This window comes from Chinchilla lanigera, unplaced genomic scaffold (genome assembly GCF_000276665.1).
Source record: "Chinchilla lanigera isolate Chin_1 unplaced genomic scaffold, ChiLan1.0 scaffold00053, whole genome shotgun sequence".
NCBI lineage: Eukaryota > Metazoa > Chordata > Mammalia > Rodentia > Chinchillidae > Chinchilla > Chinchilla lanigera.
In genome coordinates this window covers 14,881,652-14,895,756 of record NW_004955454.1, presented here as the reverse complement: position 1 = coordinate 14,895,756, position 14,105 = coordinate 14,881,652, and the positions used below count along the sequence as shown (strand labels likewise).

Sequence of the window (14,105 nt, the reverse complement as noted above, 5' to 3'; positions counted from 1 at the left end):
CGGGGGGAATTCCCGCCAGCCCGGCCCTGCGAGCCTTCCCGCGCCCCGAGACCCCGGCGCGGCGCGCTCCGCCCACCCAGCCTGTGGGGCGGAGTGCCCGGACTCTCGCTGGAGGCCTCCTGCTTGCCGGGACTTCCCCGACGCCGACGCCTGGGGGAGCTCCGTGCGCAAAGGCGAGGGAGTACGCGGCGCGAGGCCGCGTGGGCCCGGCATGCACTGCGCGGCGCGGGGCCGCGTGGGCCCGGCATGCACTGCGCGGCACCGCTGCCTGGGCCCGGCGTGCATTGCGTGGCATTGCGGCCTGGGCCCGGCGTGCATTGCGCGGCACCGCGGCCTGGCTGCTGCCCTTCGCCTCTGCGTGACCTTCTAGGGTTCAACCTTCGGAGCTTGGTTTGGGAGCCAGGAGGATGAGCAGCAGTGTCTTAAGTCGTGGGGCTGCTGGGTTGACTGGGAGAAATTTGTGTATCTGATCCTTGTGCGGTTGGTAGTTTCAGACACACAGTCACTGGGAGTTTGCAGCCTATAAAACATGTCTCTGCCTAAGATGCTAAATAGCTAATAAAATCCCCTAAGCCGGGTGGAGAAAACTGGAACAGCACTGATGAATTAGGGGAGAAAACAGCCAGTGTTGAGTAGTATTCCTTCACACTATCCAGGGAACTTGCTCAAAGAAGCCGGTTCTGACCCAAAATTTGTTGGACCCCTTAGGATTTGTCATTAATGCCTAAATGGCATTGGTACTTCTTGGGATAGAGCTAAAGTCCAGACATTTAGGATCGCCATTGACATTTTGGCCTCATTTACAAATGGGTGGAAATAGAAGATTAATTGTAAAAGGAAATGGTTATTTCCAGACCATAGGGCTACTGCACCTCGAGGTCAGAAATACGCTGATTTTGCTCAGAAATAGTCTGCATGGCTTTTACCTGCCTCAAGAAGGTGAGAGCCATCAGAGTTACAGGTATTCCAGGTCAGATGTGTAACATTATTGAGATGACTGGATATGAACATAAGGTAGAATAGTAGAGTAATCATCAAATAGAGTGGAAGATTTTAGCTAAAAGTTGAAGAGCATTCTAGGAGTTTTTAAAATTTAAAGTTAAAATTTAAAATATCTTCAAAGACAATTTGTATAAGAACCTTGAGCTTGCAATCTAAAAGTTTTTCTCTTTTTATTTTATATATATATATATATATATATGGTATTGGAATTAAATCTTTGAAAACACTTACTGGTACACATTTGCAGTGTACTAATCATTAGTACACAATGATTACATAGTTGTACATTTTGTGGAGGACGTTGAGGCATTTCAACACATGTATACAGTGTATAGTGATAAGGTCAAAATAATTGGCTTATCTGTCACCTTAGATACCATTTTCTTTGTGTTGGGAGCACTCAAAATCCTCTCAGCTTAAGTGTTCAGTTAATTATTGTCAACCATACTTGTCCTAATGTGCTTAGAACATTGGAAATTATTCCTCCCATCCACTATACCACTGTACTCGCTAAACATCTTCTCTTCAGCCTTCTCTCATTCCCTTTCCAGGTTCTGGTAACCATAATTCTGTTCTTTACTTCTTTGAGATCAACTTAAGCTTCCACATGCAGTGCAAGAATGTGTGAACTTTGTCCTTCTGTGTGTAACATTTCACTCAGTGTCCTGTAGTTCCATCCATGTTGCTGTAAAATGACAGAATTCCATTCTTTTTTGTGGCTAAATAGTAATCTACCACTTATATATACCATAGTTTGTCCATTCACCGGCCAAAGGGCACCTAGTTGATTCTGTACTTTGGTCATTGTGAACCATTCTGCAGTAAGAATTAGAGTGCAGATATCCCTTCAGCATACTGATGTCATTTCTTTTGGATACACACCCAGTAGTGGAATTGTTGGATTATATGATAGTTCTATTTCTGGGTCTTAAAGGAGCCTCTGTACTGTTTTTCATAATGATTGTAGTAATGTATATTCCTATCAACAGTGTATGACAGTTCCCCTTTCTCTGCATCCCTACTTGCATTTTTTTTTTTTTTTTTTTTTTTTTTAATGCTAAGGATTGACAGGGCTTTTTGATCATTCTGTTATGGTTTGTGTCTGGATGTCCCCTTAAAGTTTCGTGCAGTTGTGGGGGTGTGCTTTTTGGAGGCAGCTGAGTCTAGTTTGTGTTGATTCTTTGTCCAGTGTTGGGAATTACGGGTGTGAGTGCTGCACCCACCCTGGGGCCAGCAGTCCGCATACAAGATGAGGGACAGAAAGCGTCATCTCTCCTGTTCCTCCTCTTTTGCTCTTGTTGCTTCTGCTGTCTTCAAAATGAAATATTTAGAAATTAGATAGCAGCAATGGTTGTTTCACCTTGCAACTATATATTTAAAAAACAAAACCACGGAGTTGTGTGAAGTAAAATGATTAATGTCTTGGTAAATTATATCTCAATTTTTAAAAAGTGTTTAAACATTATTAATACGTAAGAAAATTCATGAACCTTTTATAGACATGGAAAGAAACTTTTCCTAGGTTCAGTCAACTTTTTGATGATCTAATAATTACTGCTTAAAAATTGCTTGTGATAATCTAGTTTTGTTTCCAATTTTTAATAGGAATATAAAAGCTTACATTTTAGGACTTTCCCAGACAAACCAGTAATAAGATTATAGTAGAGATCTCTTATCCACAAGGGATATGTTCCAAGACTACCAGAAGAGACCAGAAAACCAATGATACTACAGAATTTTCTGTATAGATTGAGCATTCCTAATCCAAAAATCTAAAGTGCTCTAAAATCAGAAACTTCTTGAACAATAACAGGTGGAACATTCTGCATTGGACCTAATGTGACAAGTTACAATTAAAAGGCCAGTGTACCAAAAATATTATAAAAAATTACCTTCAGGCTGTGGGCATCATCTCTACATAAGTGGAAAAATCTAGGAGTAAGTCTTACTGAGAAAGTGAACAATTGCTACAATAAAAAGTATAAAGCAGACAGTGATGAAAGAAATAAAGACACAAAAAAATGGAAAGATATTTCATGTTCATGGTTTGGGAGAACATTGGTAAAATGTCTGTACTCAGAATGAGTCAAAGCAGTTTATATCAAAATACCAATGACATTCTTCACAGAGTTAGAAAAAATATTTTTCACAGAACGAGAAAAAGCCCACAAAACTCATATGGAACCACAAAATACCTCATAGTCAAAGCAAGAGGAGCAAAGCTAAATCTTTACGATATTTGACTTCAAAACACGTTACAAAGCTGTAGTAACCCAGACAGCCATGAAACTGGCATAGAAACAGACCAGTTGAGCAAATGAGTGAATGTAGAAATAAATGTACATATTTACTGATTTTGAACAAAGCCAGAAAGCAAGTATATACATTGGAGAAAGAACAGTCTCTTCAACAGGTATCAGGAAAACTGGGTCCAAATGCAGAAGAAACTAGACAGCTATCTCTCAGTATATACAATGCTCAACTCAAAATGTATAAAGCATTTAAGTTTAAAACCCAAAACTTTAAAACTAGTAAAAGAAAATACAGGGGAAACTTCAGGGTATGGGTCTCAGTGAAGTTTTTTTGTATATGACCCTTAAAGAACAAGCAACAAAAGCAAAAATTAACAAATAAGATTAATCACACTGAAAAGCATCTGTACAGCAAAAAAAAAAAAAAAAAAAAAAACCAGTAAGGAGATGACCTACAGAATGAGAGAAAACACTACGTTTGCAAACTATTCATCCAACAAGGGAGGGGTCAATTTTCAGAATCTATAAGGCACTCAAAAAACTAAACATTAAAATAATCCAAATAAATCAGTTTAAAAGGGGGCAAACATGCCCGCTGTGGTGGCACATGCCTGTAATCGCAGCATCTCAGGAACCTGAGGCAAAGGGATTTCATATTCCATGGCAGCCTGGACAATTTATGAGACCCTGTCTCAAAAAAGAGGGGTGGGGGCTGGAAACGTACCTCAATGTACAAGTCCTAGGTTCAGTCCCAGGAGTTGTCTGGGAAAAGAGGAGGCACATGACCTAAACAGACATTTTCTCAAACATGTACAATTTTTTTTTTTGTACTGGGAATTGAACTCAGAACCTTGCATTTGCCAGACAGGCACTGTACTGCTGAGCTATCTCCCTGGCCCCACATATTTTGAAAATTAAGTTTAAAAAAAATATATAAATGGCAAACAAGTAAAAATGTTCAGCATCACTAATCAAGCAAATTGATATTTTGTTTCCATTAGCAATTATTCCTTATTTTCCTCTCCTCCTCGCCTGTGAACCACTAATTTTTCTGTCTGTATGGGTTACCCTTTTCATATAAATGGAATCATTAAACATGTAGCCATTTGTTTTTTCACTATACTATTTCCTCGGCTTACCTATGCACGAACCAGTTTACATAAAATTGTAAAACATTCACAACATCATTCCTCTTTATGGCTGAGAAATATATTGTGTGGATATACCATATTTAGCCTTTTCATCCACTGATAGACATTTGAGTTGTTTCCAGTTTTTAGGTAGTATGAATAATGCTGCTGTGAATGTTTTACAATTTTATGTGTGCATATATGTTTTCAGTCTTTTGGAACATATACCGAGGAGTAGAATTACTGGTGCTTTTTGAGGTCCTACCAGGCTAATTTCCACAGTGGCCACCCTACATTCTCCCAAACAATGTTTAAAGAGTCTAATTCTCTACGTTGTCATCAACTTTTTTGTTTTATAGGTTGTAGCTCTCTTTCATTTATGCATTTTCTGCCTCAGCCACAAAAGTATTGAGGTGATTTTTATTCAGATTACATAGCATGGGATATTAGTAAAATTACATAATATGGAGTAGTAAAATATCTCTAATAATAGAATCAAAACTAGAGAAAATATGAAAGGTGGAAGATCAAGGAAATTACATAGGAAACTATGATCATAATGATAATATATCATTGTCATGTATGGTATAGTTAGTAAAAAGTAATTTAATCAATTGCATATCCTAACTTCATACTTTGTTTTGTTTTCAAAGAAGCAAAGCTTTTGTAGCCCTGTTAAGACAGATTCTTAGGTGAGGTTTTACGTAGTGGCACTAAATAGTTGTTCTTAGTAAAGCACTGGTAGCATGGATATAACTTTAATTATGATGTACTAGCCCAGGAGTGCACTCATACCTGTCAAACATTTGTGAATGTCAATTACTATTTATTTTATGGGAATTTTAACTCTAGATGTTAAAAGTTATCTTCTACTTTTAATTGTATATTCTGTTTGTTGACTGTATTTTTCAGGATTCATACATTGGAGCTTGGAACAAGATATTTATCTACTTTCTGGTAAGTCAGCTGTTTTAGAGAGTGAGTTCATAAAGTAATTATACAATAGTGTTCTTGGTCACTTAATATTTTAGAGACATTTTAGTGACTGTAATATAAAAACTGTACTGATTACTTTGTTATTGCATAATATCAGAACAGATAGCTTTTCTGTAAATTTGTTTCTCATAATAAAAAGACAGTCTCCAAAACTGTATACCTTTACTGAATCAGATGGTGATATTTTGTGGAGAGCACAATTACTCTCGACGTGACCTAGTTGAAAACCTGGATGTCCAACATGGTCCTCTTAAGACATGAGTCAGGTTATTAAGGTCACTCTGAAATTTCAGTCCTCAGCCTTGCCCTGTCGCGGTTACAGCTTGCAAGTTAGTTCAGGTGCCAAACTCAGCACAGCAAGAGCAAAAGGCGAAGCCTTGCGCTTTTTACATTTAAACCTAGCGCAGACTCAAGCATTGCGAAGTCTGCTCATCTTGGAACTAAGAAATGATTATAGTATTTATGCAGACTAACACATTTAACGTTGTTATTGCTCGGAGAATAACTCTGGATTCCTTTTTCCTTCTAGTGTCAGAATTAAAGACCTGCTATAGCAATGAAGAAAGAGACTGAATTCGTCATTTTCACCTAAAGAAAAAATGATAGACAGAAATCAAACCTGTGTGGCAGGACAGGATTCTGTGCCTTACATGACTTGTCTGGTTCACATGCTGGAAGAGTGGTTTGATGTGGAGCAGTTGGAGGACTATTTGAATTTTGTGAACTATCTCTTGTGGGTTTTTACACCACTGATACTTGTAATACTTCCTTACTTCACTATCTTTCTTCTCTACCTTACCATTATTTTCTTACATATTTATAAGAGGAAGAATGTATTAAAGGAAGCCTACTCTCACAATTTGTGGGATGGAGCCAGGAAAACAGTGGCAACTGTGTGGGATGGACATGCAGCAGTCTGGCATGGTAAGCCGCGAACGCTTTGCTCTCTGTATTTGTTGTCTGTATGTGGTGCTGAAGCTGTATTGCCGTTCTGCCTCACTGATTTCCAGTTTCACTGCACTGTGATCTGATCCTGTGCATGGGATAATGTTAATTCCTTTGCTTTCACGTAAGCATGTTCTGTGGGCTTGTATGTGGCCTGTTTTGGAGAATGCCTCCTGTGCTAACATTGCATTTTACTCATTGAGAAGATACTGAAAAATACAGTGAAAGTGAAGTAACTCCTGATTGTCAGCTTGTATGCATTGTGCGTTTGTGTATCTTTCTTAAAATTATTTTTTCCACATTATTTTCCATTAAATGAACCACACAGCTCTGAAGACCACTATTATGAGATAAAATAGGAAAATTAATATGTAAGCTATCTAGAAGAATAAAGAGACTTAATTAAAGCTATGTAGAAACTTCTTTAAAGACTTTAAATTATTTAGCATTTTCTTCTAGCTCTATTCAAAATAAATTCATTTTTCAGTGTAGAGATTTTTAAAGAATGAAATATTTACTAGTATTAAATATAAGTTGTATGCCAAAATTTGCTTACTTTTGTTTGATTTATCTTAGAGGTAAGTATGTCTTTCTGAGTAAATGTGTGGGCAATGAATTTCTCTCCAGGAAATTAGTTCTTTTATTATTTGAGACACTATACAGTTAATTATTGGGTCTTCATTGGGCTATCATGAAAATTGCCCTCTGGTGGCCTATTTTTAAGGGCTTGATATTTTTCTCTATAAGATTTTTTTGCTTTATTCAGCCAGTACCTTATTTACTGATTTATTTTTTTGAGAACTATACAACAGTACTTGAGATTAAACAGGCAGTGCCCTAGTCCACTTTTTGTTGATGTACAAGAATACCCAAGACTAGGTAATTTATAAAGGTAAATATTTGTTGAGCAGCATGGTGTTAGCTTCTGGTGAGGGCCTCACGCTGCTCCATGTATGGTGAAAAAGCACAGGGGCAAGCAGTACATGCAAAGAAGCAAAATGAGGGGTAGCCTTACCTTGTATCGCCTGCCCTGTAGGTAACTTACATAGTCTCCCAAGAGTGAAAACAGACTTACGCCTGGGAATGGCATCAATCTCTGTAAAAGGGCTCTGCGGCATCACCCAAACACCTCTCGACGTCCTTTCTAGCATGGCGACGCTGAGGAATTGAGTTTCAGCATGAGTTTGGGTGGGGATGAACCATAGCAACCTATAACACAGATGTGGCTTTCTTTGTCACGTTGTTGAGTGTTGAAGTAGTTTTACAGACAGGCATAGAAGCACAGACTTTGACGCAGACACTGGAGGGTGAGTATCACTGAGGGCTAAGGCTGCTGTTAGCAGAGTCACCAGGGACGTGCTTATTATGCCAATATGGTACCATCTTAATGTATGCACTCAGATACTCACAAATGTCCTTTGAGGACTTACTAGAGCAGACACTTGAGATACAGTGACTCCTTTGCGCTTGCTAATATGATAGATACATTTTATTCACTATTTCCATCTTACCCTTGTAGAAACTGAGCTCTAGGAGGTTTATTATCCAAGGCACACTAGGAAGCAGAGCCCAGATACAACATCTGACATCAAGCTCTGATGTTTACGTTCTGTGTCATGCAGTCAGTCTTTCCATGGTTGAGGATTCAGGGCCGAAAGTCATGGTATTCAACAGGTTTGTAAATAGGAACCATATCCCTTTGATGTCTTTTTTTTTTTTTTTTCCCTTTTTGGTAAAATTTTCTTTATTGGTACCTACTGATTTTATAACATTGGATTTCAATGTGGCGTCTTCATACGTGCGTGTAATATATTTTGATCATATCTGTTCCCCTATTGCCCTTTCTTTCACCCCTTCCACCTTCCTTTCTCTTATGTAATAACAGGCTGCCTTTTACGTTCATGTCATTTTCCCCCTCTCTTTTGGCAGTAAGCATGATTTCTTAAACTGTAGTTTGAAAAAAAAAAAATCCAGAATTATAGAAAAGTTACAAAAGTCGTGTCGAGTTCTTACGTTTCCCCCCACTTCTCCTAATGTTAACTATAATCATTGCACAGTTATTGAATTAGCAGTGGAACAGTGCACTCTGTGACATTACAGATGCTGCTCAGATTTTATTATTTTGCATCTGTGTTCTTTTTCCCAGAGTCTCTTACTGCATTTAGTTGTCATGTCTCCTGTAGGTTGGGGCAGTTTTCTTACGTTCTTTCATGACTTTGACACTTTTGAAGAATATTGGTCGGTGATGTCATAGACTGCTTCTCAATTTAGAGGTGGTATTTTCCATCGTAGAGTCAGGTTACGCCTTTTGGACAAGAATGCCGTAAGTGTTGTTCTCGGTGCATGATATCAGAAGGCTCATGATGCTACTATGTCTTTTACTCACGATGCTAGCTTTCATCACTTCCTTAAGAGGTCAGATAGCTCTGTTACAAGGTTACTAGGCTTTTGGGCTGGGGATGTGGGTCACTAGTAGAGCACTTGTTTAACATGTGTGAGGCCCTAAATCCATTATCTAGCACCTCATGACACACAAAAAGATACTATTTTTTTTTTTTTTACATTAATTGATACTTTGCAATTGGTTTTCCAGTAGTTTACTGGGAAAACTGCTTTAAAACTTTGTAAAGAGCCTCAAGTAAGATACTTCTGAATCTTCTATTTTCATGTTCTAGTTGGATTATTTTAAGGATTCAGTGAAATGTCATGCAGTGTTTAGCATAATTTCTAAAGTTTCAATAAATGTTACCTATCATAATTATGGAGCGTCATTCTCTGATCCTTCTGCCTCTTGATCATTATTAAGTTCAACTTAACATACTTACTGGGCCACTGATATTTAAAATGCACTTTTTCAAGCTGTCACAGTTTTTACTATTATTCCTAGTAAGAAAAGCATTTTTGCATCCAGTGTACATCTACATATTATCTACTGTTTCAGGAAAAGTGTATGTGTTTCTATATGTAATTTGCTTACTTTATATTCTACTCTTTTATTTTAAAAAATGCTTTTCAAAACTCACTAAAATGATTTCATCTGAGCCGGGCATGGTGGTGCCTGCCTGTAATCCCAGCACTCGGGAGGCTGAGGCAGGAGGATTGTTGTGAGTTCGAGACCAGCCTGGACTACAAAGTGAGCTCAAGGTCAGCCTGAACGGCATAGCGAGACCCTGTCTCAAAAAGCCAAACAAAGAGGTTTCGTGATTGACTAAGTTGATTTCACAACTCATTAGTAAATAGCAACTAGTATTTAAAAACCATGGATCTATGTGAACACGTACTTAGCTGTGGCATGATGCAGGGACACGGATTTGGCAAACGCAGGTTTGCATCCCGGCCCCACTGTGTGACCTTGGGGAAACGAGGGGGCCTTTTGACACTTAGGACTCCTTGTCTGTGGAGGACTTTTTGTGTTTTGTGGTGATTGAGTCCAGTATAGTTTTTGGCATATAGATGCTCACTAAATATGAAATAAATTCTCTTCTTACAGGACAAAAATAAAAGCAGTATTCACAAATAAGACAGCTTTTAAACAAGGCTTTTAACATGTTGGTGACAGGCCTGTAATTTATATGTAATTCGCTGCCGGGTGGCTTGAAGCCGTCCCATTCATGACTGTACCATTTCAACCACCAGAGGCACAAACCACTTGATAGGACAGTCGTGTGTACTGCTGGTGGCACAATCTAGTGGGAAAATGTTAAAATCCAATAAGAAAAAAATAAGTATTTGCTGCTACTGTATTTACAGACTAGTGGAGATGGCGAATGTTAAAGGAAGACAGTGATTGAAGTTAGTTCAAAATGAAGACAGAAAGACACAGGTAATTGTAAAGTAAAGGGGAACTTTATCCAAGCTTGTCGTTTCCCTTCACAAAGCACGTAAGCCCATGAGTTCTACCAGACTTCTAAGTAGCAAATGATACACAATTTAAACTGTTCTAGGGTGAAGAAAAAAATGTGGCATTCCATAGTATATTGCACAAGGCTGGTATAACTTTGCTGTCAAAACTAAGGAGAAAACACACAAAAAGGAGGTTTGTAATCAGTTTTATAGAAAATAGTTTTATAAAATCTAATACTAAAAAAAAAATTAATGGTAAGGACTTAAAAGTGAAAGGTATTTTTCAAAGACATAATAAGATAAATGGTGGGCCAGGTCAGCTCAACTCGTTTACAACTTGCCTTAGAAAATAAATTAGTAAGAAAAAAGTCTAACTTAAAGATGGCCTAAGGATTTGATCAGGAAATATAAATGGCTAATAAATGTGCAAAGCCCCCTAGTAATTACGGAAATGCAAATTAAAGTGTCATTGAGATATCATTTTTACCCAAAAGATTGATAAAACTTAAGCTGTGGCGCTAAAAAATGAGAATATGATGAAATGAAAATTGTCATTCAAAGCATGTGGATAGGCAATATAATAAACCAGTTGGGAAAGGGAGCCCAGTTTATTACCAGTAAATTTAAAATGGGACTATCAAAACGGCAACAGTTGCGCTTATTAGTATCTGTTCTAGTGATACATGTTTGGTGCACAAGGATACATATAGGTGGATATTTACTGCAGCAATACTTGTAAAAATTTGGAGTAATCCAGTTGTCCCTGAATAGCTAATTCACTTATGGTTGAATGAACTTTGATATGAACTTGTTATGGAATGCTTTATAACACTAAAAAGAGTAAAGTTACTTCTTGTGCCTATCATGGATAGATTCCCCAAAGACATTATTGTACAGAAAAGATTCATAATTATACTCACAATAACTCACTAGTTGTATTAAATGCACATTAGCAAATAAAATGTGTGGTATATTCAGAACTAGAAGGTGAATCGTTTGTGGGTAAGTGGGATGCTGAGAGGTGAACTTGAAGAAATACTAAGAGTAGCTGGGTTTTGGAGGAGCTTCAGTCCTGTGCTCAGGAGTTTGGACTTTTAGTAGGCAGTTTAGTTCTACTTGTTTTCCTGAGAAGAATCTAAAGGTTTGATGTCATCCTTAATTACCATAATGCATAGGTATATTATCTTCAAAGTGGATTTAAAAAAATACATTTTTATTGGTGCTTATTTCACAAAACACTGGTTTTCAATATATATGTATATTTTTTTATTTTAAAAAGTAAGAATGAAAACATTAACAAACACATTTACAAAATAACAGTGCTTGCTTTGGCAGCACATACACTGAAAATTGGAACGATACAAAATAACAAGAACAATACAAGCAATACTGAAATTCAGACAAGGTGATAGGGAATTAACAATAGTTGTATTACATATTGATATCTTCAAAGTGGTTACTCAGGAAAACAAATAATAGACATGTAAGATTGATCAAATAAGTAATCATTAACTGTTCCAATAAAGCGATAGAAGTCAGTAGTGCAACTATGTTAGCTCTCCAGTATATACATAGGTATATAATTTTCCCCTTTTCTCTTTTCCCCTCATCCCAGTTGCTCTTTCTTTTGAGCAGTTTCCTTTTGTTTCACAATTCATTCTATATATTTTGATCATATTTTCTTTCCATTGACCATTTTTGTATGTTTCTTACTCCTTTCCTGTTATCTAATAGTCTCTCTCCTATTTTTATACCATCTTTTTTAGATTCCACATATTAGGAAGAACATGTGATGCTTATCTTTCTGAGTCTGGTTTATTTTGCTTAGAATGATGACCTTTAGTTCTATCCATTTTCCTACACATGGCATAATGTCATTCTTTATTGCTCAGTAATACCTCTCCCCTCCATGTATGTAACATTTTAAAAATTCATGTGTTGATGGCCAGTTAGGCTGGCTGCATATCTTGTCTGTTGTGAATCGTGCCACAATAAACGTGGTTATACTATTGTCCCTATAACAGGCTGACTTTAATTCCTTCAAGTGTATACCAAGGAGTGGCGCAGCTGGATCAATGGTAGCTCTAGTTTTAGTTTTTTGAGGGACCTCTGTGCTGACTCCCATAGAGGCTGTAGAAATTTACGTTTCTTCCAGCAGTGTACAGGGTTTCTTTTCACTATGTCTTGCTGGCTTTTACTCTTTATTTATTTATTTACTTATTTTGTATGATTGATGACAGCCATCTGACTGGGATGAGATGAATCTCAGTGTAGTTTTGATTTGCATTCTCTAATGGCTAAAGATATTGAACATTTTTTTCCAAATACTTGTTGGCCATTTGTACTTCTTTTGTGAAATGTATGTTCAGTTCATTTGCCCATGTATTAATTGGACTATTTGATTTTTTAAAAAAATTTTTTTTGTTGTTTTGGTTTTTTTTGGTCTTTTTGAGACGGGGTCTCACTATATGGTTCAGGTTGGCCTTGGGCTCACTTTGTAGCCCAGGCTGGTCTTGAACTCGCAACAGTCCTCCTGCCTCAGCCTCCCGAATGCTGGGATTACAGGCGTCTGCCACCACACCTGGCAACAGGTTTTTTGAATTATATATTCTAGATATTCATTCTCCATCAGAAGAGTAGCTGGTGAAATTTTTCTCCCATTTGGTAGGCTCTCTTCACCATTGTTTTCCTAATTGTGCAGAAACATTTTAATTTGATGTAGTCCCAGTTGCTGATGTTTGCTATTATTTCATGTGCTTCTGGAGTCCCAGTCAAGAAGTCTTTGCTTGTGCCTATGGATTCAAGTATTTCCTCAGTGTTTTCTTTAGAAATTTCAAAGTGTCAGCTTTTATTACCATGTCTTTGATCCATTTTCAAGTTGATTTCTTGCAAGTTGAGAGATGGGGATCTGGTTTGAAACATACAAATACTCAGTTTTTGTGGCACCGTTTGTTACAGCGGTTGTCCGTTCTCCAGTGTGTGCTTTTGGCTCCTTTGTCAAGAATCAGGAGGCTGAAATTGCATGGTTTTTTTTTTCTACATTTATTCTTTTTTACATTTGTCTCAGTGTCTACTTTTGTGCTAATACCATGCTGTTTTTGTTACTATAGTTTTGTAGTATTTGAAATTGGGTATTGTGATGCCTTCAGCTGTCTTCTTTGTGCTTGGTATTGCTTTGGCTGTTCTGGGTCTTTTTTGTTTACACATGAATCTTACGATTGTTTCTAGTTTTGTGAAGAATTTCATTCAAATTTTGATGGGAATTGCACTGAATCTGTAGATACTTTTTGGTAACACTGTATGGCCATCTATCTAAACACTGTTAATTCTGCCAATCTGTGTACATGTGAGATTTTTCATCTTCTAGTGTGTTCTTCAATTTGCTTCGTCAATGTTCTATTATTTCCTTGCAGAAATTGTTCACCTCCTTGGTTAGGCTGATTGCTAGGTTTTGTTTTTTAGCTACAGTGAATGGAATTATTTTCCTGAGTGTTTTTTTTTTCCAGCTAGTTCATTATAGATGTGTAGAAAAGCTAATATATTTTAATGTTGACTTTGTCCCCAAAGTGAATTTGTGATGACAGATTTAGAAGGGCTCAGTCTCTGAGTAGGTTACCATTCTGTGAATTCACGATTTGGTATCAAAAGCCAGAAAGCAGTTGTATTAGTGTTATGGTTTATGTCTGTGTGTCCCCCCAAAGCCTCATGCGGCCATGGGGCAGGCTTTTAGAGTTTGATTATGGGTTTGACAGCTACACCTGCCCTGGGGTGGATAGTTTGCATATGTAAGGGAGAGGAAAAGGGTGCTTGAGGCCATTTCTCCTCCATTCCGCCCTGGTGTGTGCTTGTTGCTTTGCTGTGTTCTGCCGCCATGAGCCATAGCTCTCTGCCATGTGCCAGTCTGCCTTATAATCTGCCAAGTACGGACTGAAACCTC

The 14,105-nt window shown here is 37.7% G+C and overlaps 1 protein-coding gene across 4 annotated transcripts in view; it reads left to right on the top strand.

The window, feature by feature from the left end:
* The first annotated feature begins 506 nt into the window (after positions 1–506).
* Tmem68 (transmembrane protein 68) overlaps positions 507–14,105 on the top strand; it is a 37,333-nt gene continuing 23,734 nt past the window's right edge. The window contains exons 1-3 of one of the 4 annotated variants that reach the window (XM_005396073.2): positions 507–939; positions 5,297–5,341; positions 5,910–6,304. In XM_005396073.2, coding sequence (XP_005396130.1) covers positions 5,980–6,304 — 325 coding nt within the window. In that variant the 5' untranslated portion in view covers positions 507–939; positions 5,297–5,341; positions 5,910–5,979. Of the gene's footprint in view, positions 940–5,219; positions 5,342–5,909; positions 6,305–14,105 lie in introns of those variants that run through there. The other 3 variants (XR_001236253.1, XM_013520224.1, XM_005396072.2) reach the window with 3 other exon arrangements.